A 26,004-nucleotide genomic window follows, 5' to 3' on the forward strand; every position below is an offset into this window, starting at 1 on the left:
GTGGGATGAGTTCACAACTCCACCAGCAATGCAGCAGAGTTCCCAATTTTCTCCTATCCACTCCAGCATTTATTTTCCTTTTCTGTCATGTTAGCCAATCTAGTAGTTGTAAGGCAGTACCTCAAGCTTGTTGTAATTTTGTCATTTGCATTTCTCTCATTAAGAACAATTTAGAGCACTGCCCAAAATATTTCTTAAAAGTTCACAATGTTGTGTTTTCTTTGATAACATGGCAAATATGGAAGTATGCTTTGCTTGACTGCACATATATAATCTATATCAAACTGGCTGATGTCTCTGGAAGTGGGAGGGGGAAGGAGAGAAAGAGAGAAATTAGAACTTAGAATTTTATAAAACAAATGTTAAAAATTGTTTTTACTTATAATTAAGAAAAAATGTTAATATAAGTTCACAGACTCTAGGTTAAGAACCCCTGTCCTAGGTCTTTTGTTTAACAAATTCCTTATACCTAAAATACCCTTCCATTCCTTTCTTCATTTGCTCAATTCCCACCTATCCTTTAAGGTCAATTCAAATGCCATGTCAGGTATGAGTGTGTCAGTAACAATCTTCTCCCTCCGATCATTATAATAATTAACAATGTATATAGGGCTTTAAAGTTTGTAAAGGACTTTACTTCCTTTATCTGATATGCTGCAATTGCTTATGGTTCTTATTTAATATTTCATATTAGAGTTTTTGTTTGTTTTATTCTCCTACTGGCTTTATGAGAGGCAGGGATCCTAGGTTCCCTAACCTTTTCAATTTCTCAGTGCCCAGAACAATGCTTTGCCTAGAGCAGAGTTTTATTAAACATTTGTTGAATGAATGATCTGTCACATACTCCATCCCTAAAAGCAAATATTCTCAGCTTATTTTGATTATATAAAATCTAAAGTCAAAAAGAAATGAGTACATGCACTCTCTTCTTTGCAGAGGTGAGGAAATATAGGTGTTGAACAAAACTACATTGTCAGGAGTTAATGTGTTGGTTAATTTTGATGAAATCTGTGATTATAAAAAATGGGGAGGGACATATAAATGATGATAGATAAAATAAAGTGATCATAAAAAATCCAAGTGTTGTCAAGAATAAAAACAGTTCAAGGATTTAAAGTGAGAAAAAAAAATTCAGTAACCTGGGTGAGAGGAAGAACAGCTAAAAGAAGAGGCTACTTGCTATTGTATAAGCCCAAAATTTTACATGGCGGTCTTGATGACATGCCAATGAAACTACATGGAAAAGTACTAGAACCAAGAAAATGGACATTTAAAGCAAACAGAACTTTCAGATTCAAAAAACATAACCACTGAAAAGTTTTGAACTGTTTCAGTACAGTACTTACCAATTTTCTTCTTTGTGGGCTTGAAATGCTCGCAGGAAAGATGTATTATATTAAGGAAGATATGATATAGACTAAAACTCAAAATATATCATTTATTGGCAAATAATTTAAGACTATATAGTAATAGTATAAGAAAAAATCATATTCATTTGTCATTTTCCAATTACATGACTAATATCCTAAGAATTTTCATAAATATTCCAAACTGCTGAATTTCAACAGGTATAAATAGTCTAAAATCGTTTTTCTTCCTAATAACTGCTAAAATGTTCAAGAATATGCTGCTATGACAACATTGCAAACAACATGCTATAACAACATTGAGAAGCATGCAGTATAATTTCAAAAATTATATTTGGTTTTCCTCAGCCAAGACAATCATATCTTTGTATTTATAATTGCAATATTTCAGAAGCCTGTGATACAAAAGCTTATTTAACAGATCAAAGAATTTTAGAACTTGAAGACCTAAAATTTAGAGATAATAAAGTTCTAATTTCTTATGACTCTATGTCATATGGGTAAAGATTGAACAGACTATCTCTTTAGGACAGGAAATAAAAATTAGAACAATCAACAGCCTATCTGTTTATTAGCAAAGTCTGAAAAACCAAATTTACCTTAAGATCATTTGTAGCCATGAAAAATTAATATATTTTAAATAAATAATTCCATGACTCAAGGTTTAACCAACTGATATATTTAAGACATAAAAAAGCATTAAATCATACAAATAACTATCCTTTACCAAAGAACCACTTACAAAATTCTTAATCTGAAAATGGCTCAATGTTTCTCCGTACTTAATATTATCCCTATGGTGGCATTTTTATATGAACTAAAATACTTAAGCCTAATAGCACTTTGAACTTTTCCTGTGAACTTCTATCTTGAAGTGAAATACATCTAATTTTCCCTAATAGGTCATATAGTGCCTTACATATAATGGCTGCTAAATGAATTAATGATAAGAAGAAGACTAATATTTTCATATTTATATCGTTGGACTATGTTGTTTTTTAATAACTATTAAATTCAAAGGCTGAAATAAATTTTACTTCTTAATATTTTTTAATTCTTCTCTAATTAAAGGTACAGAAAACTTCCCCCAAGTTCCACAGTCTTGAACCTATAATTAAGAATTCTAGTTACTACATAAATAACTTTGGAAAAAAGATATTAGGAAAAAAAGGATATTGAACTATCACAGTCTGACATTTGTATGCTTCAATGAAATCATGGTTTCCTACTGCATAGGTACACCTATTTTAAAAAATGTCTTAGAAAATTTATTCTTGGAAAAAATTATTTAAGCATATGCCAAAAAAAACAAACAAAAAAAAAAACCCTACATTTGAACTGCCTACTGAATGATAGATTAAATACTCTAAACTGATAATAATATACTTATTTACTTATTTAATTTACTTATTTATTTAATTTTACCGATTACATGTAATAACAAATTTCCTCTAAACTGGCAATTAAAGAAGGGTTGACAATAAGAAGAATAATTTTCTCAGAGGTAAGGTCAGAAAGTGTTGGTATATGGTTCTGCCTCTCACACAGGTTTGGAACGATCTTGTGAAGGCCCAGAAAAGTTCTTCTTGGTGGCTTCTCCGGTATTATGACTGGCCCTCATCTATGCTAAAATGGCTAAGAAGCTTTAAATAGACTCGTGCCTGGGACAAGTAAGCCATATTAAGTTTCATCGTGCCATTTGAAATTATGGAACGTGACCAAATCTAGGCAGAGTGTTGAAAACCAGTAGGAAGTGCTGGCTATTTCACTTCCAGGATAACTCTCCAAATAGCTTATTAGGCCCTTCCACATACTATTGAACAATCCAATATATCCTAGCTTTAGAATGGATAGTTAAGAAATTAACAACAACAATTATAAGAAGTTATATTCAAAACAATACTTACTTTCCTTCCAGGCCTATTTCCTCAACAGTAGTTAAAAAAAAAAATTTCTACACAAGTTAACAGTGAAGCCAAGAATAGAATTATGTACACATCTTCCTCATACTCAAATGAAAACACTAAATACAGTGCCTTTAGAAAGATTAAATGGTATATTTTGTTTTATACTAGCTATTCATTCAGAAATAGCAAAGGAAAGATCAAGTTTCTTGAAATGGAAAAAATTTTTCAAAGCATAAATATTAACTATATGAGTTTTATAGGCTGTCATAGTAAAACCATCAAGATAGTTTTCTACTGTATCTAATAGTTTTAATAACAAAATCCAAGATAAAATCACCTAGTCAATTTAAGAATATTTAAATGCCTCCATTCTACCCACTTCCAATTTACTTTAATTACCTTAAATGAGCAGCAAACATTTCATCATATGGAGGTTCCAGCACTTGTTGACACTTCTCTTCTGGAGAGGGAAGCTGATTTATAGAAAAGAGAATAAACTTTTAAGAATTAAAAAAAATCTGCATCTGAAGTAGAAGAATATGGAGAGAAATTTTAACAATTAAAAATTTAAACTTCTTGGACTTCTGGTTAAGCATGGCTGCAGAGTAGACGTGGCTCACTTCCTCTCCTTAGACCCAACGACACAGATGACCACAAAAGACACCCCCAGAAGAAAAACAACCATCCTCATAAGAAAGGAGGGACCCCACACTAAGGCGCAGCACTGAAGGTAGGTGGGATTCGGTCGTTTCCACAATATAAGGGAATGAAAAGCTGACCTATTTCCCCCCCCCCCCACCATCCCACCACCCCTTTGGAGCCAGAGTTAAAGTCAGCACTGGCCAGAATCAACAAGTGAGGGAGGGGCACCCCAGGACTGAACAACCCCCAGGTTTAGGGACCTGACTAAGACCACCACGAACCTACTCCTGTAAGTAGTAACACCTGAAACACCGGAAGGCGGGCAAGGGGAACTCAGATCTCAGGCTCCCAGAACCAGTGTGCTATAATCAACGACTGTGCAAAGGGATCCCCTAAAGTGCCCGAAACCCCGGAAGGCAGGCAAGGGGAACTCAGATCTCAGGCTCCCAGAACCAGTGCACTATAATCAACGACTGTGCAAAGGGATCCCCTAAAGTGAGCAAGGGGCACCCACAGGTCTTGGGAGTTAACTAAGACCACCAAAGACCTACACCTGAGAGCAGTAACACCCGAAACGCTGGCAGGCAGGGAAGGGCAGACACTGGGCTCCCCCAGGAAGACAGGGCAGCTGCGGAGAACCGAGAATTTGCCCGGGGCTAAAGCCTTGATCATTAGACCCTTACACTGATAGCAAGCCCTCCTCACTCAGATTTCTGACTGGAAAGGGTTCTCCCATAGAGATGGCAAACAATGCTCAGGAACAACCTCCCAACACCAAGAAAAGCAAGAAGAAGGGGGTGACTTTGGACACATTTTATGGAGCAAAAATACAGACTACAGAGGACATAGAAGAGGAAACACAAACAAATGTTCCAAAACGTTCCAAAAGAAATGGAAATTATCCACAAGTTCTTGAAGAATTTAAATTGGAAGTTATCAAGCCTTCTGGCAGGAAAACTATGAAATAATGCAAAAGGAATTCAGCAATCTGAGGGACAAAAATACGCAATTGCAGAAACAGCTTGAAGCCTCAAAAAGCAGGACAGACCAAACTGAAAAGGAAAACCAGTCTTTAAAGGTCAGAATCAGGCAAATGGAAGGCAATGATCTTGCAAAAGAGCAAGAATTAATAAAGCAAAGTTAAAAGACTAAGGAATTAGAAGATAACATAAAATATCTCACTGACAAGGTGGACAGACCTGGAAAACAGAGAAAGGAGAGACAATCTGAGAATCATTGGTCTACCATAAAAACCAAAAATAAACAATAATACTGATATCGTAATACAAGATATCATCCAAGAAAGCTACACAGAGATTCTAGAACAAGGGGGCAAAATAGGCATTGAAAGAGTTCACAGAACACCCTCTACACTAAATCCCCAAAAGACAACTCCCAGGAATGTAATTGCCAAATTCCAAAACTTTCAAGCAAAAGAAAAAATCTTACAAGAAGCCAGAAAAAGACAAATTAGATATAAAAGGATGCCAATCAGGGTCACACAAGACCTTGCAATTTCCACACTAAACAAGCGTAAGGCCTGGAACATGATATTCAGAAAGGCAAGAGATCTGGGTCTTCAACCAAGAATCAGCTATCCATCAAAACTGACTATATACTTCCAGGGGAAAGTATGGGCATTCAACAAAATAGATTTCCAAGTTTTTGTAAAGAAAAGAACAGAACTCTGTAGAAAGTTTAACATCCAAACACAAAGAGCAAGAGAAACATAAAAAGGTAAATATGAAGGAAAGGGAAAAGGAGAAAAATGTTCTCTTTTTCTTTTATTCAAACTCTCTTCTATGAGAACTACATTCATATCAAACTATATATATTAATATGTGGGGAATGTAATGTGTAACTCTCAAAAAGTGTATGCATCATTAGAATAGTTAGAAGAATCACACATAGGGAAAGATTGGGGCATCAAGATGATATGGAGAAAGGGGGGGTAGAAAGAAAAAGGGATGGGGGAATCATTGATGGTACTAAGATATACTTCAAGAAATAGAAAAAACTAAATAGAATAATCTTTCTCACACAAAGATACACATGGGAAGGGGAGGGGAAGAAGTCTCCTATAAGAATGAGAGGAAGAGAGGGCTAATTGGTATTACTTAAACCTTAATCTCAGTGAAATCAGATCTGAGAGGGAAGAACATCTAGATCCATTGGGATCTTGAATTCTATCTTATCCAACAGGGTAAGAGAGAAGGGGAAATTAAGGAGGGGGAGGGAGGAAGGAGTATAAAAAGGGAGGGAAGGAGAGGGGAGAAGGAAGTTAACAGGCCCTAAAAAAAACAAAAACGATAACAAAAAAACAAAAACGAAAGCCAACCAACAAAAAAGGGAGAGGCTAGAAAGGGAAGCCTATCAAGGGAGAGAACTAGGAGGACTGATCTAAAGTAAATCACTGGTTTAAAAGGTTATAGCTGAAGAAGAAAGGTCATAATTAGAGGAGGATATCAAAATGCCAGGGAATCCACAAGTGAAAATCATAACTTTGAATGTGAATGGGATGAACTCACCCATAAAACGTAGACGAATAGCTGAATGGATTAGAAGCCAAAACCCTACCATATGTTGTCTTCAAGGAACACACATGAGGCGGGTAGATACTCACAAGGTCAGAATTAAAGAATGGAGTAAGACCTTTTGGGCCTCAACTGATTAGAAAGAAGGCAGGAGTTGCAATCATATCTGACACTGCCAAAGCAAAAATAGACCTGATTAAAAGGGATAGGGAAGGTAAATATATTTTGTTAAAAGGGAGTATAGGCAATGAGGAAATATCACTAATCAATATGTATGTACCAAATGTTATAGCCAAATTTCTAATGGAGAAACTAGGAGAATTGAATGAGGAAATAGACAGTAAAACCATATTAGTGGGATACCTGAACCAACCACTATCAAATTTAGATAAATTAAATCAAAAATTAATAAGAGGTAAAAGATGTGGATAAATCTTAGAAAAATTAGAGTTAATAGACATATGGAGAAAAATAAATAGGGACAAAAAGGAATACACCTTCTTCTCAGCACCACATGGCACATTCACAAAGATTGACCATATACTAGGTCACAGAAACATGGCATACAAATGCAGAAAAGCAGAAATAATAAATGCAACCTTTTCAGATCATAAGGCAATAAAAATAATGATCAGTAGGAGTACATGGAGAGCCAAATCAAAAATTAATTGGAAATTAAATAATATGATACTCCAAAATCAGTTAGTTACAGAAGAAATCATAGAAACAATTAATAATTTCATTGAGGAAAATTACAATAGTGAGACATCCTTTCAAACCTTATGGGATGCAGCAAAAGCAGTACTCAGAGGAAAATTCATATCCTTGAGTGCATATATTAACAAATAAGGGAGGGCAGAGATCAATGAATTGGAAATACAAATAAAAAAACTTGAAAGTGAACAAATTAAAAACTCCCAGAAGAAAACCAAACTAGAGATTCTAAAATTTAAGGGAGAAATTAATAAAACCAAAAGTGATAGAACTATTGAATTTTAAGACTAGAAGCTGGTACTTTGAGAAAACAAACAAAATAGACAAAGTACTGGTCAATCTAATTTAAAAAAGGAAAGAAGAAAAGGAAATTAACAGCATCAGAGATGAAAAGGGGACCTCACCTCCAATGAAGAGGAAATTAAGGCAATCATTAAAAACTACTTTGCCCAATTATATGGCAATAAATATACCAATCTAGGCGATATGGATGAATATTTACAAAAATATAAATTACCCTAGACTAACAGAAGAAGAAATAGAATTCTTAAATATATCAGAACAAGAAACCCACAGGCCATCAATGAACTCCCTAAGAAAAATCCCCAGGGCCTGATGGATTCCTAAGTGAATTCTATCAAACATTCAAAGAACAGCTAATCCCAATACACACAAACTATTTGAGATAATAAGCAAAGAGGGAGTTCTACCAAATTCCTTTTATGACACAAACATAGTACTGATTCCAAAGCCAGGCAGGTCAAAAATGGAGAAAGAAAACTACTGACCAATCTCCTTAATGAATATAGATGCAAAAATCTTAAATAAGACACTAGCAAAAAGACTCCAGCAAGTGATCAGGAGGGTCATTCACTATGCTCAAGTCGGATTTATACCAGGAATGGAATGCAGGGATGGTTCAATATTAGGAAAACCATCCACATAACTGACTATATCAACAACCAAACCAACAAAAAGCACATGATTATCTCAATAGATACAGAAAAAGCCTTTGATAAAATGCAACACCCATTCCTATTAAAAACACTAGAAAGCATAGGAATAGAAGGGTCTTTTTATCTATTTAAAACCATCAGCTAACATCATCTGCAATGGGGATAAACTAGATGCATTCCCAATAAGATCAGGAGTATTATCACCTCTACTATTTAACATTGTACTAGAAACACTAGCAGTAACAATTAGAGAAGAAAAAGAAATTGAAGGCATTAAAATAGGCAAGGAGGAAACCAAGTTATCACTCTTTGCGGAGAACATGATGGTCTACTTAAAGAATCCAAGAGAATCAACCAAAAAGCTAGTCAAAATAATCAACAACTTTAGCAAAGTTGCAGGATACAAAATAAACCCGAATAAGTCATCAGCATTTCTATAGATTTCCAACACAGCTCAACAGCAAGAATTAGAAAGAGAAATCCCATTCAAAATCACCCTAGACAAAATAAAATACTCTATCTCCTGAGACAAATACAGAAACTATTTGAACACAACTACAAAACACTCTCTACACAACTAAAACTAGACTTGAGCAATTGGAAAAACATTAACTGCTCATGGGTAGGACGAGTCAATATAATAAAAATGACCATCCTACCCAAACTTATTTATCTATTTAATGCTATACCCATTGAACTTCCAAATTTTTTTTTTTACTGATTTAGAAAAAACCATAACAAAATTCATTTGGAAGAACAAAGAATCAAGGACATTCAGGGAAATAATGAAAAAAAAATACAAAGGAAGGTGGCCTTGCAGTCCCAGATCTCAAACTCTATTATAAAGCAGTGGTCATCAAAATAATTTGGTACTGGCTAAGAGACAGAAAGGAGGATCAGTGGAATACACTTGGAGTAAGTGACCTCAGCAAGAGTCTATGACAAACTCAAAAGACCCCAGCTTTTGGGACAAAAACCCACTATTTCATAAAAACTGCTGGGAAAACTGGAAGACAGTGTGGGAGAGATTAGGTTTGGATCAACACCTCCCACCCTACACCAAGATAAACTCAGAATGGGTGGATGACTTGAACATAAAGAAGGAAACTATAAGGCAAACACAGAATAGTATGCATGTCAGACCTGTGGGAAGGGAAAGACTTTAAAACCAAGCAAGACATAGAGTCACAAAAAGTAAAATAAATAATTTTGATTACATTAAATTAAAAACTTTTCTACAAACAAAACCAATGTAACCAAAATCAGAAGGGAAGCAACAAATTGGGAAACAATCTTCATATCAAAAACCTCTGACAAAGGTCTAATTACTCAAATTTATAAAGAGCTAAATCCATTGTTCAAAAAATCAAGCCATTCTCCAATTGATAAGTGGGCAAGGGACATGAACAGGCAGTTTTTCACCAAAGAAATCAAAACCATTAATAAGCACATGAAAAAGCACTCTAAATCTCTGATAATCAGAGAGATGCAAATCAAAACAACTCTGAGGTATCACCTCACACTTAGCAGATTGGCCAACATGACAGCAAAGGAAAGTAATGAATGCTGGAGGGGATGTGGCAAAGTCAGGACAAAATCAGGTGGAGTTGTGAATTGATCCAACCATTCTGGAGGGCAATTTGGAACTATGCCCAAAGGGCGATAAAAGACTGTCTGTCCTTTGATCCAGCCAAAGCACTGCTGGGTCTGTACCCCAAAGAGATAATAAGGAAAAAGACTCGTACAAGAATATTCATAGTTGCACTCTTTGTGGTGGCCAAAAATTGGAAAATGAGGGGATGCCCTTCAATCGGGGAATGGCTGAACAAATTGTGGTATATGTTGGTGATGGAATACTATTGTGCTAAAAGGAATAATAAAGTGGAGGAATTCCATGGGGCCTGGAACAACCTCCAGGAAGTGATGCAGAGCGAAAGGAGCAGAACCAGAAAAACATTGTACACAGACTGAAACACTGTGGTACAATTGAACGTAATGGACTTCTCCATTAGTGTCAATGCAATGTCCCTGAATAATCTGCAGGGATCTAAAAAACACTATCTACAAGCAGAGGATAAACTGTGGGAGTAAAAACACCGATGAAAAGCAACTGCTTGACTACAGGGGTGGAGGAGATATGATTGAGGAGAGACTCTAAATGAACACCCTAATGCAAATACCAACAACATGGAAATGGGTTCGAATCAAGGACACATGTGATACTCAATGGAATCGTGTGTTCGCTATGAGAGGGGTGGCGGGAGGCGGGGGAAGAAAATGATCTTTGTTTCCAAGGAATAATGTTTGAAAATGACCAAATAAAATAATATTTAAAAGGAAAATTTTTTTTAACTTTTTACATCAAAAGAAATCTAATAGGGAGGGAAAGAACATGAATCTTGTAACCATGGGAAAATACTCTAAATTAATTAATTAATTAAATATTGCCAAATTAAAAAGAAATCTAATAGCAAAAATCATAAACCTTACCATAGTAACTATAGTGAATGTAGACTTACAAAATATACTTACATAGAATATCAAGAATAGAAACCGAAGCATGAACTATAATAGTGCTATAAGACATTTTTCTCAGCTAAACCAACCATTATCTTTCTCAATATCTTAGGCTGAAATATTTTGGTGTCATCTTTATTCCCTAAATCTCAAGTATATTACCCAAAATTGCAAATTTTCCAACAGAATGATTTTATTTTATAAAGCAATCTACAATGTTTTTCCTCCCTCTTGCCCAAGAGTCAACTGTGGCTCCTTACTCTCTCCTATATCATATAACAATGTGGAGGGGAGGGAGGGGAGTGGAGGGAAGGGAAAGGGAGGGGAGGAAAAGGAAAAGGAAAAGGAAGAGGAAAAGTAAAAGGGAAAGGAAAAGGAAGAGGAAAAGTAAAAGGGAAAGGAAAAGGAAAAAAGGAAAGTGAGGAGTCCAGGATGACTTCTAGGTTGTAAGCCTAAGGGTCTGCAAAGATGGCATTGCCCTTTACAGTAATAAGGAGGAGAGGTGGGGGGAGGGTTTTAATGAAAGATAATGTTTTCTATTTTGAACATATCAAAGTTAAAATGTCTCCTGGGCATCCATTTCAAGATGTCTAAAAGGCAGTTAGAGATGTAAGATTGGAGGTCAGCAAGAGATTGGGGCAGGAGAGTAGGTTTGCAAACCACCAACATAGAGAGAGAGTAATTAAATCCACAAGAGCTGATGAGATGACCAAGTGTGATATAGAGAGAGAAGAGAGGGTCTAGGATAGAACCCTGAGGGACCCCTACAGTTAGAGAGCATGATCTGGAGAAGAATCTAGCAAAGTAGACAGAGGAGCAACCAGAAGGTAGGAGAACCAAGAGAGAGTGGTGTGAGAAAAGAGAAGCTCAAGGAAGAGAGTGATGAACGGTGTCAAAGGCTACAGATAGGTCAAAGAGAAGGAGGACTAAGAAAAGGGTTAGATTTGGCAAGTAAGAGATGATTTAGAGAGAGAGGTTTTAGTGGAATGACAAGACTGGAAGCCAGACTGTAAAGGGGTAAGAATAAAGTGAAAGGAGAGAAACTCTATTTATTATAGACAGTCTTTTTGAGGAATTTAGCTATAAGAGGTAGAGGAGATACAGGACAATAGTGGGAACAGAAGGATTCCATGAAGGTTTTTTCAGCACAGGGGAGACATAAGTATGTTTGTAGAAAGTAGGAATAAATCACCATACAGAGAAAGATTGAAAATAAGTGAAAGAGTGGGGAGGGGGAAATCTGTTGGAGATGGGATTGAATGGGACCACTTGAACAAATACAGGGGGGTTAGTTTTGGTAAGGAGTAAAGTCATGTGAGACAGAGATGAAACAGAGAGTGAAAGAGGGCACCAGAGTGATGGGAGATATGGAAGAAAACAGAAACGTAGTTCACAGCAAATGGATTCAAATTCAATTCAATAAAATATGAGGCAAGGTTCTCAGCTGAGGGCAAGGGGGACCAGCCACAGGATGTTTATGGAGGGATGAAAAGGTATAGAAGAGCCCCTGTTGTGAGTTGATGTGGGGATTATAGTAGTATTGCCTAGCAGTAGTGAGGGTCCAATTAAGTTTGGATAACATAAATTTGTAGTGGAACTAGTCAGAATGGCTTTGTGATTTTCTCTTCTTTCACTCAGCAGCATATATATATATATATATAAATATATATATATAAGAAAAGGCAGCAGATGGTGGAAATGATCCAAGGCTGAGGCTCAACTGGGTATAGTAATGGGTGATATAAGGGGGCCAGGATTCAGGAGGAGAGCTCTGTGTGAAGCTGAATTAGTTCACCAAGGTGTCAAGATGGAGAGAAGGCGAGTGTGGCTCTTCTGGAGAGGTAAAAAGATAATAGATTTCAGAATTCTTGAACGTAGAGGTGTTATATTTGAGGGTGGTGGCAAGATCAGGAGAATGACCAGACTTATGTCTACTCTTTCAGAACTTACCTATGTAAATGCAAAAAGTTTAATACCAAGAGGTTGAATATTAAGTAACGAGTTGGGTTTTTTTGACACTACTATATAGAAACCACTTCAACTGTGTTAGTTCAGAGAATACTCATACTAATTAAATATTAAAGTGTTATATATTCTACAAAGTATTTAGATGAATAAGGGAAATATATCAAAGACATGGAAAAAATGCCACAGTTCAGGAATGACCTCCAGGAACTGATGCAGAGTGAAAGGAGCAGAACCAGGAGAACATTGTACAGAGACTGAAACACTGTGGTACAATCGAATGTAATGGACTTCTCTACTAGCAGCAATGCAATGACCCAGGACAATTCTGAAGGATTTTTGAGAAAGAATGCTATCCTCATCCAGAGAAAAGAAATGTGGAAGTAAAAACATAAAAGAAAAACAAGTGCTTGATCACATGGGTCAATGGGATTATGATTGGGAATGTAGACTCTAAATGATCACCCTAATGCAAATATTAATAATATGGAAATAGGTCTTGATCAATGGCACAAGTAAAACCCAGTGGAATTAATTGCTAGTTGGCTACAGGAGGAGGGTGGGAAGAGAGGAGGGAAAGAGCTTGAATTTGTAACCATGGAAAAATATTCTAAACTAATTAATTAAATAAAAATTTTCAAATCATAAAAAAATTACAGTTCATCAATCAAAAATAATATCATTAATACAAAAGCAGACTGTGAACATCAACTACCAGATTATGAAAATAATCTACACATACACAGCAAACTTTTGCAAGCAATATTACAAAACAGACCATACTCATACCATCATACAGTTTGATATTTTGAGATTCCACTGAACTTACTTATTTGCTCACTATAAAAAAAGCATCTGAATTTGATAAAGCAAAATATGCCTTAAAGGTTCTCTTCCAACAAGGTGTGTATCTCATGCAAAAATCAAAATGATAAAAAGCTCTTAGAAAGATATAACAGAGATAACTTTATTTAACATTCATCTTCTCATTAATATCAAAAGAGGCACAAAAGAGGGAGATATACACCAAATGTGTTCATCACTTTCTTTAAAGTAAAAAAATTATACTTCAATCTACAGGCTGACTTCATCAGTCCTCTCTTTGGAGATGCATAGCATTTTTTTTTAAACATTTACATTGACTTAGAATTAATACTGTGCATCAGTTTCAAGGCAGAAGAGCATGCGGGCTACCAATGAGGGTTAAGTGACCCAGGACTTCCCGTCTCTATGTCTGGCCCTCAATCCAGCCACCTAGCTGCCCACTGGATAGCATTTTTCATCAAGAGTCCTTTGGAACTGTTGGGAATTATTGTCTTCATGAGAGTAGCTGAGTAGCTAAGTCTCTCCCAGTTGGTCATCATTACAATATTGCTGTTACTCTGTACAAAGTTCCTAATTCTGCTCCCTTCACTTTGCATCTCTTTCCATGTTTTTCTAAAACTATTCCTCTCAATAGTATTCCAACATTATATACTACATGCTTAAAATGGAAATGTTTTTACATAACTGCACATGTAAAATCTATATCAAACTCCTTGCTTTCTCAATGGGGGAGGAGGTGTGGGAGAGAGGAAGATAATTTGGAAATCAAAACTTTAAAAGACAAATGTTAAAAATTTGGTTTTACATGTAATTCAAAAAAATGGGATAGGCAGCTAGGTGGCTCAGGAGATGGAGAGCCAGGCCTAGAGATTGGAGGTCCCTGATTCAAATCTGACCACAGGTACATTCTAACTGTGTGATCTTAGGCAAGTCACTTAACCCCAACTGCCAGGGAATGGATATTTAGTATCAATTCTAAAATCGAAGGAAAGAGTTTTAAAAAGTAATACTCATCTATCACAACCTGTTCAGCTATTCCCCCAAATTATGGGCATCCCCTCAATTTCCAATTATTTGTAACCACAAAAAGAACTGCAACAAGTATTTTTTGTATATGAGGGTCCTTTTTCTTTTTCTTTAGTCACTTTGGGAAACAGACAAAGTAATCATATTGATCATATTGTTGGGTCAAAGGGCTATGCACAGTTCTACAGCCCTAAGGCTGTAATGGTTGGAGTAATTCAGAACTCCACCAACAGTGTTTTACTGCTTCCGTGTTGGAGATTCAACATAATCTAAATCAAGGATGTAATCCACAGATGATGAATTCTACCAAATGATCTTGTTTGCAGACAACATTGTGCTAACTGGATCTAGCCCTGCAATAATACTGAGCTTCCTAGACAAGAACTACAACTACTGTGAATTTCAAAACTACTCAACCCTGTTCAAACCATTCTTTAGAGGATGGGATTTGGCTATTTCCTGATCAATAACAATGGATACTTGGAATGACAGAATCAGGTCTTGGAAACTACAATCTCCACCCTACTCAGGGTAACAAGATCAGGAAGGGCTGCAGCAAAACTCAAGATTTAATTATTTGAGAATATGGCCTTCAACAGACATGTGCAAAAAGGACAGACCTCTGGGTGGTCCTAGGTCAAGCTAGAGCCACCATTGGCACATGTGAGAGACAGGAAGTGAGGTAGAGGACAGCTCAGGAGTTCTGAGGACTTCCTGTGTGGAGGGAAGAAGGTTGTTGGAGCCTGGTGCTTGGGGTGGAGGAGCCCACAGACTGTTTCTCCATTTTGGTCACGTGAGTGATAGGGATTGATCTCTTTTTTTTGCCTTGGCTATCCAGGGCCTTGGGCCTTTGGCTCAGCCTAACCAGAGTGGGTATTTTAAGCCCTATTTCTCTCTCTCTCTCTCTCTCTCTCTCTCTCTCTCTCTCTCTCTCTCTCTCTCTCTCCTCTCTCTCTCTCTCTCTCTCCTCTCTCTCTCTCTCTCTCTCTCTCTCTCTCTCTCTCTCTCTCTCTCTCTCTCTCTCTCTTCTAATACTTTTCTTCCTCCTGTTTGTAATTAAAACACCATAAAAAGGTTGACTGCTGACTTGAGTTTTCATTTAGGAATTACATAGCTGAATTCCTTGGTGACCTTAAATTAATATATATCAGTCTTTTAAAGTGATTTCCATATCACACTACTCAGAGTGACAAAACAGGCCTACCCATGGACCTTGAGTTGGGCCTGGAATTCAACAAAGGGAGAAGACCATACTATATTGCCTTTGGAAAACTGTAAAATTTCTCTTAAAAATCTCAGCCTATCCCTAAAACAGCAATTCATTTAAATTAGTTTGATTCTAATGTCCTTTGGCCACAAGTCTTGCAATTTTAGATCAGTTAAAAATGAGAATCCCTTAGAAGGCAATATAATTAGCAAGATCAGGCTGCAATACCAAATAAGCACCTTCAAAAAAGAAAGTAAGGCTTTATCAATAGACATATATAATCAAAAAAGAAAATGAACTGGCAGGATGTGAAAGAGACGAATGACAGAGAGCCTCTGCTTAACTGGAATCCTCATAATGTCAAGAGAAATTAAAGAAGCCCCAAAATGTTCAGTGTTACTCAAAACAAATTGCATCATTAGAGAGAACATGCAATTTGATGAAATAATGGACCTATTTGAGTATCTTAAGAAAAAAGTTTGGGGGGCAGCTGGGTAGCTCAGTGGATTGAGAATCAGGCCTAGAGAGGGGAGGTCCTGGGTTCAAATCTGCCTCAGACACTTCCCAGCTGTGTGACCCTGGGCAAGTCACTTGACCCCCATTGCCTAGTCCTTACCACTCTTCTGCCTTGGAGCCAATACACAGTATTGACTCCAAGACAAAAGGTAAGGGACGGAGGGAGGGAGGGAGGGAGGGAGGGAAAGAGGGAGGGAGGGAGAGAGGAGAGAGGGAGAAGGAAGGAAGGAAGGAAGGAAGGAAGGAAGGAAGGAAGGAAGGAAGGAAGGAAGGAAGGAAGGAAGGAAGGAAGGAAGGAAGGAAGGAAGGAAGGAAGGAAGGAAGGAAGGAAGGAAGGAAGGAAGGAAGGAAGGAAGGAAGGAAGGAAGGAAGGAAGGAAGGAAGGAAGGAAGGAAGGAAGGAAGGAAGGGAGGGAAGGAGGGAAGGAGGGAAGGAAAGAAAAGAAAAAAAATTTGGTTTCAGAAGCAGGCTACGGTTTCAGAAGCAGAGTATGAAAAGTCATGTACATTTCAACTGAATCCAACTTATCTTACTTGGTGTTAATTTACTTTTGGAAAGGACAGTGTTACACTCAAATGGCTCTAGGGGTATCCACTGCCCATGAAATACATGACTGAGGGTCTAACCAACATGCTGGGGCCTTTGATTTCTCTTGAGATCACAAAGATACCAATGGGTTATGTGGGTTGTCTGTTGTTTAATTCTCTTCCATCTTGTAACCACCCCATGGTTTTCAATTGTACATTTCTTTAATGACATCCTTTATACCACTTCTGCCTTATTCCATGTTTAAAATATATTGCAGCTGTTCAAACCCACCATATGCCTTTCCATTGCCCTGTGGCTTATTCTCAACTTCAATTCTTTGGGGATTGTAGTATTCCATGATTCACAGCCAAACAAGAATATTGATATTAAAAGATGGACCTCTAATCATCTGGGAAAAACTTAACATGTTGTGGTACATAATATAAATTCTCTAATGAATTACACATATGATGAATATGGAGATGCATGGGAAAAGTCATATGAATTGATATAAAAAGAAGTAGAACCAGAATATGTATGTGTGCACATATATGTGTACACACACACACACACACACACACACAAAGGAGGGGGAATATGTAGGCAGAAATAACAAAAACAATATTAAAAAAACAATGTTGTGAAATTATAATGACCAAACTTGGCCCACAAAAGATCTAAGAAGGCAACTTGTTCTCTTTTTTGGAGAGGTTTGAGGACTATGAGTGTGGAATACTGTAGAAATATAGATTCCCCCCCCCCAATATTGGTTATTAGTTTTGCTAAATTGTTTTTTCTTTTCATTGTATTCTTTGTTATAAGAGATGACTAGAGCTGTGATGGCAAACCAATGGCATGTAGAGACCTCTCTGTGGGCACTCTGTGTCTATCGCCTACCAGAGTTAGTTACTAGAAAAGCAGAGGAACTTGGGCAGAGCTTCTCCCTTCCCCTCTGCCCAGCAGCCCTCAGGTCACTCCCCTCCCTCTCTCCCTCCCCTATCTGGGGGAGAGGGGGGCTGTACTTCAGGGGGCAGGGGGGCAGGGCATGCAGACAGGGAAGGGCACAACACACAGTCTCTGAAAGGTTCACCATCACTGCTCTAGAGCCATCCCTTTTTCATTGGGAAAATGTAAAAATGAAAAGATGCCAAATTAAAAAAAAGTTTCAGGAAGATCAAGGCTATTAAAAAATACAATTTATCAAAGGCAATACAGCCCTTTTCTACTCCTCTTATTAAATTCTAGGCCCAATCACCATCCATTTTCCAGTATCCATCTGTCTATATGTCTGTCTATATATAGACAGATGATCTCTACATGTTGTCCATTCAACTGAATATCACAGTCTGGACAATAGGCATTTCTTTATCCACCTAGCTTTTGTTGCGTGGATGATCAAGTCATAATCTTTTACATAAACATGAATTTCATCTAGGAAATCAATATGCAATGTCTAAGGCTTTCTCTAGCAAAATATCATCTGCAAAAAAGAGCATCTATATAGGTCCCTGTGACCCATTGGAAACTGATCCTCATCTTGAATTCTGCACTGGGACCACTTCTATGACACTGTTGAATAACTATGGCAAACATGAGCTGGATGAGATTTACCTCTGCTATTTCATCTGTTAAAAAATAAATTAATTTTTACTTATGTATGAGAGATACCCCATTGAAGAAGAGCATTTAAAGGCAGTATTTTACCAATTCAAGCTTTTCCCCTTAAATAGTCATTAAAGAAGCCCTTTGAAATAGTCAATAAATAAGTGGAGCAAACTTACATTCTCTGTTTTTCAGTCAATTGTGCCATTTAAAGATCTGTTGTGAAATATTACTTACAAAAGCCCATATATTTCCCTTCTAATAATCTCATCAAAGATTCCCTCACAATATAAACAGATTATTCTCATAAAAATTTTATTTGCATAGGAAACTAGGTAAATTGGTCAAGATATTGTTAGGGATTTTTTTCTAGTAGTAGTAAAGTCTAAAACGTTCTCAATGTTTTTGTTAATTCCTCCTTCAAAGAGTCTGAGAATTGATTTAACACCTTCAAATTCAGTCTAAGCTACCTGTTTTTTTATCTTTGTTTTCTTTAGTGCCAATTCAACTTCCTTCAAAAGCTTATCCTCAATTATGACAGTTCAAATGTGATTGTTCTATTATGCTTGGCAGTAAGAATTTTATAAATATTTGCAGATCTCTCCCATAATTTACTATGGTTTTTTTCCCCCTTTTTCTGGCTTCATCCTCAAATGTCCATAGGATGATTTTCTTTAGTTGGTCAAATTTTAAAAAATTAATTTTCCCCCTACAGTTTTCTTTGACTGACCTCTAAGTAGATTGTCTCCTATTGTTCTTCAATGTAAGATTTTACAAATGAATTTATACATTCTAAACCAGTGTTGTCCTTATGACACTTCATATCACTCCCCTTGTTAAGCATTTGCTGACTAAGGCAAATTTTAAGTTCTTTTGGTCTCCTTGTTATGGCAATTGTTTAATACTGATTAGAATTCAGTCAGTATTGAATCATTGTGACTTCTGTAATTTTTTAAATAAATGAAGTTGGAGTTGTTTTAACCAGACTTTTCCTCATTTTTACTCTTCTAGATTTATAAGAATGTTAATCATTATGAATCTAACAAATCAAGTGTCTGAATATAAATGAATAGCTAATGCAAGAATGACTTTTACAAGAGTTAACAAGTTTTGTTAAAATATTTGTTAAAATAGAATTAATTTCCTTTTTATGATTTTATTTGGTGCAGAAGGTCAAGAGCCTTCTGGTTATTTTTTTTTTTAAGTATTCATAAAGTGTAAAGTTTCCGTGTAGTGTTCAAGTCTATGGTCTCCCCTTTCTTTCTCCTAAAACATACTTTATCTTTACACTGAAGAATTATAACATCTGATCATTTAATGGGGGGGGGGGGGAGAAGGGGAATTGAGTTCTTCACAGAACTTTTCTATTTCTTTATCCTCTGCATATGGTATTTTTTTTTTTGCAAAAATAGTATAAACACCACAATACAAAATGACCAAATTTTCCATGAAAAGCTGCTTATTCCCTTTGGATGTACAATAAAAACCAGTTCCTGTGAGTCATTCTTCCATTTAGGGGCAACTTCTTTCTGTCTTCTTTTACATATACCAAAAATGTCCAGATTAATAAGATTCAGTTCCTCCAGTAAGAATGTCCACCCACTGATCTCACATTTAAAATACTAACAGCTGTACTAGTGTTTTCTCGCCATTGTGTCACACTCCTACCTTCACTGCAGAAACAGAAAGGGGATTTCATTAGCTGTTGTGGCCAAGTAACAGATCACCAATTGGTCAGTCTACCTATCATGAACCTGTATATTCTATAAACTTAAATAGGCTAGTTCTTGGAAAGCAAAGTTTGTTGCCAGAAGAGATTGCAATGTTTTGTCAACATGGGGCAGAACCTCTCAGACTTTATATTCTGCTGGAACAGTCTTCAAGAAACCAAGATCATTTCCACACTATAGTGAATCATCAAAGTAGGGCTTTGTGAAAGAGAAAGTACTGCTCTTATGTGAAATAAACAATACTATATATACTAAGTGGGAAATTATTTAAATTTTTATAGCAAAGGATACAAAAATGCTAAATACGTGATATATAATACTACAAACTAAAATGAAAATGTATAAGGATAAATTTGCAACAAAGTGGAAAACCACTTAAGAATCCTAATGTTGATATTGCAAAAGTCCCATAACATTTTCTTTTTCAAAAATTAAAAATAAATTTTTCCCTCAATTACATAAAACAATTTTTAACTTTCATTTAAAAAAAAGTTTGAGCCAAATTCTTACCCTCTGTCCCTCCTCCCTCCCTGAGAGAATGAGTGATCTGATATAAATGTAATATGCATAATAGCATATTAAGTCTTTTTGTGAAAGAGAACGTGAACAAAAGCAAAGGAAATATAGTAATTATCAGTCTGCATTCAGACTCCCATCAATTCTTTCTCTGGAGATAAATAGCATTTTTCATCATGAGTCCATGAGGATTTTCTTGGATCTTGGGATTGCTAAGAATAGCTAAATCATTCTTAAATGTCCATCATACAATAGTGCTGTTACTCTGTAAAATGTTCTCCTGTACTCACTTCACTTTGCATCAATTCATTTAGATCTTCCCAAGTTTTTCTAAAATTATCCTTCTCATCATTTCTTATAGCACAATAGTACTCCATGACAATCATATGACATAATTTGTTCAGTCATTCCCTAACTGATGGACATCCCCTCAGTTTTCAATTCTTTGCTACCACAAAAAGAGCTGCTATATTCCTTTGGGGATAGTTCCAAATTGCTCTCCAGAATGATTGGATGAGTTCACAATTCCACCACCAGTGCATCAGTGCCCCAATTTTCCCACATCTATTCCAGCATTTATTATTTTCCTTTTCTGTCATATTAGCAAATCTAACAGGTATAAGGTAGTATGTCAGAATTGTTTTAAATTGCATTTCTCTAATAAAAAGCAATTTAGAGCATTTTCTCATGTGATTATTATATGTAGCCTTAATTTCTTCATTGAAAACTATCTATTCATATCCTTTGGTCACTTATCCATTATGGAATGATTTGTATTCTTATAAATTTGACTCAGCTCTCTCTATATTTCCTGAACATTTTCAAAACAACAAGAAACTTGAAGCTAGAAAATAGTAAAAAATGGATTATAAAGTATTTATTTCACTTAATCAAGTATGAGATATTAATTTATTTAACATTTTTTTAAAAACTAATATACCTTAATCCATACCTATGCTATTATTTTAATCTCATGTTTCAGACATTAAGGTTAATTTACCATTGAGAGGAACAAAAAACATATTTATGCTGCTAATAATTTATTTGAACTGGCAGTGCCTACAGATATTTTAAAAGTTGAAACTATATATAAAAACTAAGATTTTGAATTGACAGGTTCAAATTTGACTTCATTTTCTTTAACGTCATAGAGCAAGTTAATTTCCAGCTGAGTCATTCAGATTTTAAAATAAAATCACTTGGGAAACAGGAATAATAGAGAGCGGAAAGGCTACTCTTAACCCAGGGAACCTAAAGTCAAATACTGTTTCTTCTGCTTCCTAGATGTTTAATAAGGACAAGTCCCTGAACTTCTCTGTGCTAGTTTAGTAGTAAAATGGCAAAAAAATAAAAATAATACTCAGACACAGAATATTCTTGTGCAAGGATAAGAATGACAGTGAGGTAGATAATGGAATAGGGATGATTCCCCAAATAAAAAGAAATCATACACTATAACAAAGGTGAAAGGAGCAATGTTATAAGGAAGAGAAGAAAAGCAATTAGAAAAACTACTTCCTCAATGTATTAAAAGAACTCATATTAATTTAAATCTCTCTTCCTATACCATATTGCTCTTTTTACACCTTTATTATAAATCTAAAAGAAAGAGGAAAGGACTCAGAGAGAGCTTGCAATTCAGTATAGCATTATACTATTAAGAGTTTATAATGTGAATTTTTCTTTAAAAAATATTACTAAATTCCATCATAGGTAGGGAAGGAGTGGAAGGGACTGATCTAGAGATGAAGGAAATGGCACAGACTCAGAAAAGAGCAACTGTGGCTCCTGATAAGAATTGTTTGTTTAACTATGGGTAAGTCCAAGATGAAGTCACACCCTGAACAGAATATTAAAGAGATGTAATTTCTAGCTAACTTTCAGGAAGATGTCAACCACCCAAGTAACCAATCCATCCTGGCATGAAGCCCAGGAAACAAGAAAAAATTCAGGCTGAACCTGAAGTAAGGAAATATTTTAAGTTGTCTTTTCAATACCTTGAAGTATTTAAATACTTTTCAATATCTTAATCCCATGTTTCAGGAAGCTATGAAGAACCCTCCCCTTTTAATGAAATAACACTTTTGACAGCATCCTCAACCAACAAAATATAGCATTCATTTATTTTCCATGACCTGAAAAAACTCTGGCTTACACTGTGTAGGATGGCCTGTATTGGATGGCAGAATCTACTGGTAAAATGACATCAAGCAGGGGTCTAGATGCTGTAATATTCAGGCATAATGAAGAAAAGGGATTGAGTGTTGAAAAGCAAATTTGTGGGTGATTCCAGATTACCCCTATGCAAGCTATTCTGAAAGTCAAGAAAGGAGGCGAGATGTATAAAGGACATGGGGAGATACCAAAGGTGAGAAAATACTTCAGAGTACTAAAAGTCCTACAAAATAAACATTAACTATAAGATGAAGACTACAATTCCAAGGCATAATTCCACTTGTTAACTACTCCTATGTACACTACTTTATATTTTTCATATCCATCATGTGACAAAATAATATTTATTTGATGTGTGTATGACAAGCATTTCCATTTCTGAATATGACAATTGAGGAACCAGTGCAAAATGTGTTAGTTGAGCTTAAAATCAGACCAGGATTCAAAACCGAGGTGCTCCGACTCCTAGAAAAGTGCTTTTCACATTGCCTCATTTAAGGCCACACCATCTTAACCCCTTCCTAATGAAGGATTTTTTTTAAAGATTTTTTTCTCCTTCCCCCCCAATCATACAAATGGATAGAATTGTGGAAATGGGGGCTATTTTTGAAAGGTTGAATTCAATTTATAGTCAACTCTTTTATATTTGTTTTATTGAAAAAACTGAGGAATAAGGATTTTTGAAAAATTAAATTTATATTCACACATTTATAAATTTAGAGATATTTAGGGTTGAGAAGCCAGAAAGATAACCCAGTACAATGGAAAAGGCACTGAATTTCAAGTCAGGAAACAGGACTTTGAATATACTAGTTAAATGATTTAACTTCGTGATACTAGCCATGCTACTTAACCTCTCTCATCTATAAAATAAAGAGGTGAGACTAAATGATCACTGAAAACAATGACTAAAAAAAAAAGTCAAAGAACTTTTGATTTTGCCACATCTGAGTCTTAACACTTTTGCTTTTATTCAAACTCTAAACTTCACTTTAAGTTAATAGCTATATTATATATTTTTCTCTAAACATACTTTAGTAGAAGCCCTTCACCTACCTGAAGCCGGGGATTTGCAACATGAGGATGCTTAAAAGATACCAACTCTGCACAAGATAATCCATCTCTGGTATCAATTGCTTCATACACCTATATAAATCAAAGGAAAAAACATGAATTAAACAAGAATCATATTCTACACTAAAACAAATTGGTATTGTATATCTGCAAGTTATTTTTATTTCAGACTTACATCCCTAATTGACATTCAAATAATTTTCATAGCAAGAATTACATACTTTAAAACTCATTCATTTATTCAATAAATATTTATTCAACAGCTACTCCATATACAGGGCATGCTAAAAAAGACAAGACATTTTACTTTCCCTCATGAAACTAATAGTCTAGCAGTGGGATAAGGCACAGAGTTAATTATAATTATAGATAACATTACATAGCAAGTATATCTGAGAACTATGAAAATAAGTACATCAGAAAACAAAATACTGTTTAAAGTTCACAGAGGAATAACGGTGGGGTGAGAGGCAGGCTTCATGAGAGATATCGATTTTTTGTTGTGTTTTGAAGGATGAATAAAGATCCAAAGACAATGAGAAGGAAAGGAGTCCAAGTAGAGGGAATAATAACAAAGGCAAGAGATCACAGAGCATATTCAGGGGTATTAGTACAAATTGACTAGAATCCAGGGAATATGGAAAAGAACTGTATGAAACAAGGCTGGAAACATAGGATGATCTCAAAGTGCAGAAGGCTTTGAATGTCAGTCCAACCCGATTTATCTCCATTCCTGTGACAAAATACTACTCTATTAAAAATGATAAAGGTAACTGACAAAAATCACATGATTATCTCAATAGATGCAGAAAAAGGCTTTGGTAAAATACAACACCCATTCCTATTAAAAACACTAGAAAGTATAGGAATAGAAGGGCCTTTCCTAAAAATAATAAACAGTATATATCTAAAACCATCAGCTAACATCATCTGCAATGGGGATAAACTAGAAGCCTTCCCAATAACATCAGGAGTCAAACAAGGATGCCCATTATCACCCCTCTACTATTTAACATTGTACTAGAAACACTAGCAGTAGCAATTAGAGAAGAAAAAGAAATTGAAGGTATTAAAATTGGCAATGAGGAGACCAAGTTATCACTCTTTGCGGATGATATGACGGTTTACTTAAAGAATCCTAGAGATTCAACTAAAAAGCTAGTGGAAATAACCAACAACTTTAGCAAAGCTGCAGGATACAAAATAAACCCGCATAAGTCATCAGCATTTCTATATATCTCTAACCCATTTCAGCAGCAAGAATTAGAAAGAGAAATATCATTTAATATCACCCGAGACAATATAAAATAATTAGGAATCTACCTGCTGAGACAAACACAGGAACTAAATGAACACAACTACAAAACACTCTCCACACAATTAAAACCAGATCTAAACAATTGGAAAAACATTGATTGCTCATATGTAGGATGAGCTAACATAATAAAAATGACAATCCTGCCCAAATTAATTTACTTATTTAGTGCCATACCCATTGAACTACCAAAAAACTTTTTTACTGAATTAGAAAAAAACATAACTAAGTTCATTTGGAAGAACAAAGGATCAAGGATATCCAGGGAAATCATGAGAAAAAAACAAAGGAAGGGGGTCTTGCAGTCCCAGATCTCAAACTATACATACTATAAAGCGGTGGTTATCAAAACAATTTGGTACTGGCTAAGAGACAGAAAGGAGGATCAGTGGAATACGCTTGGCGTAAATGATCTCAGCAAGACAGTCTATGATAAACTCAAAGACTCCAGCTTTTGGGACAAAAATCCATTATTTGATAAAAACTGCTGGTAAAATTGGAAGACAGTGTGGGAGAGATTAGGTTTGGATCAACACCTCCCACCCTACAACAAGATAAATTCAGAATGGGTGAATGACTTGAACATAAAGAAGGAAACTATAAGTAAATTAAGTGAACACAGAATAGCATACATGTCAGACCTTTGGGAAGGGAAAGACTTTAAAACCAAGCAAGACTTAGAAACAGTCACAAAATGTAAAATAAATAATTTTGACTACAGCAAATTAAATAGTTTTTGTACAAACAAAACCAATGTAACTAAAATCAGAAGGGAAACAATCTTCATAAAAACCTCTGACAAAGGTTTAATTACTCAAATTTATAAAGAGCTAAATCTATTGTACAAAAAATCAAGCCATTCTCCAATTGATAAATGGATATGGGACA

The 26,004-nt window shown here is 35.7% G+C and overlaps 1 protein-coding gene across 4 annotated transcripts in view; it reads right to left on the minus strand.

Moving 5' to 3' along the window:
• The window catches only part of PCID2 (PCI domain containing 2), a 74,239-nt gene that overhangs the window by 25,480 nt on the left and 22,755 nt on the right, over positions 1–26,004 (minus strand). For all 4 annotated transcript variants that reach the window (XM_056808266.1, XM_056808269.1, XM_056808267.1 and 1 more), the window contains exons 2-5: positions 23,784–23,873; positions 3,674–3,747; positions 2,542–2,609; positions 1,347–1,386 (exon numbers count right to left, since the gene is read on the minus strand). In XM_056808266.1, the coding sequence (XP_056664244.1) occupies positions 1,347–1,386; positions 2,542–2,609; positions 3,674–3,747; positions 23,784–23,873 (272 nt within the window). The remainder of the gene's footprint in view (positions 1–1,346; positions 1,387–2,541; positions 2,610–3,673; positions 3,748–23,783; positions 23,874–26,004) is intronic.

Source organism: Monodelphis domestica, chromosome 8 (genome assembly GCF_027887165.1).
Source record: "Monodelphis domestica isolate mMonDom1 chromosome 8, mMonDom1.pri, whole genome shotgun sequence".
Taxonomy (NCBI): Eukaryota; Metazoa; Chordata; class Mammalia; order Didelphimorphia; family Didelphidae; genus Monodelphis; species Monodelphis domestica.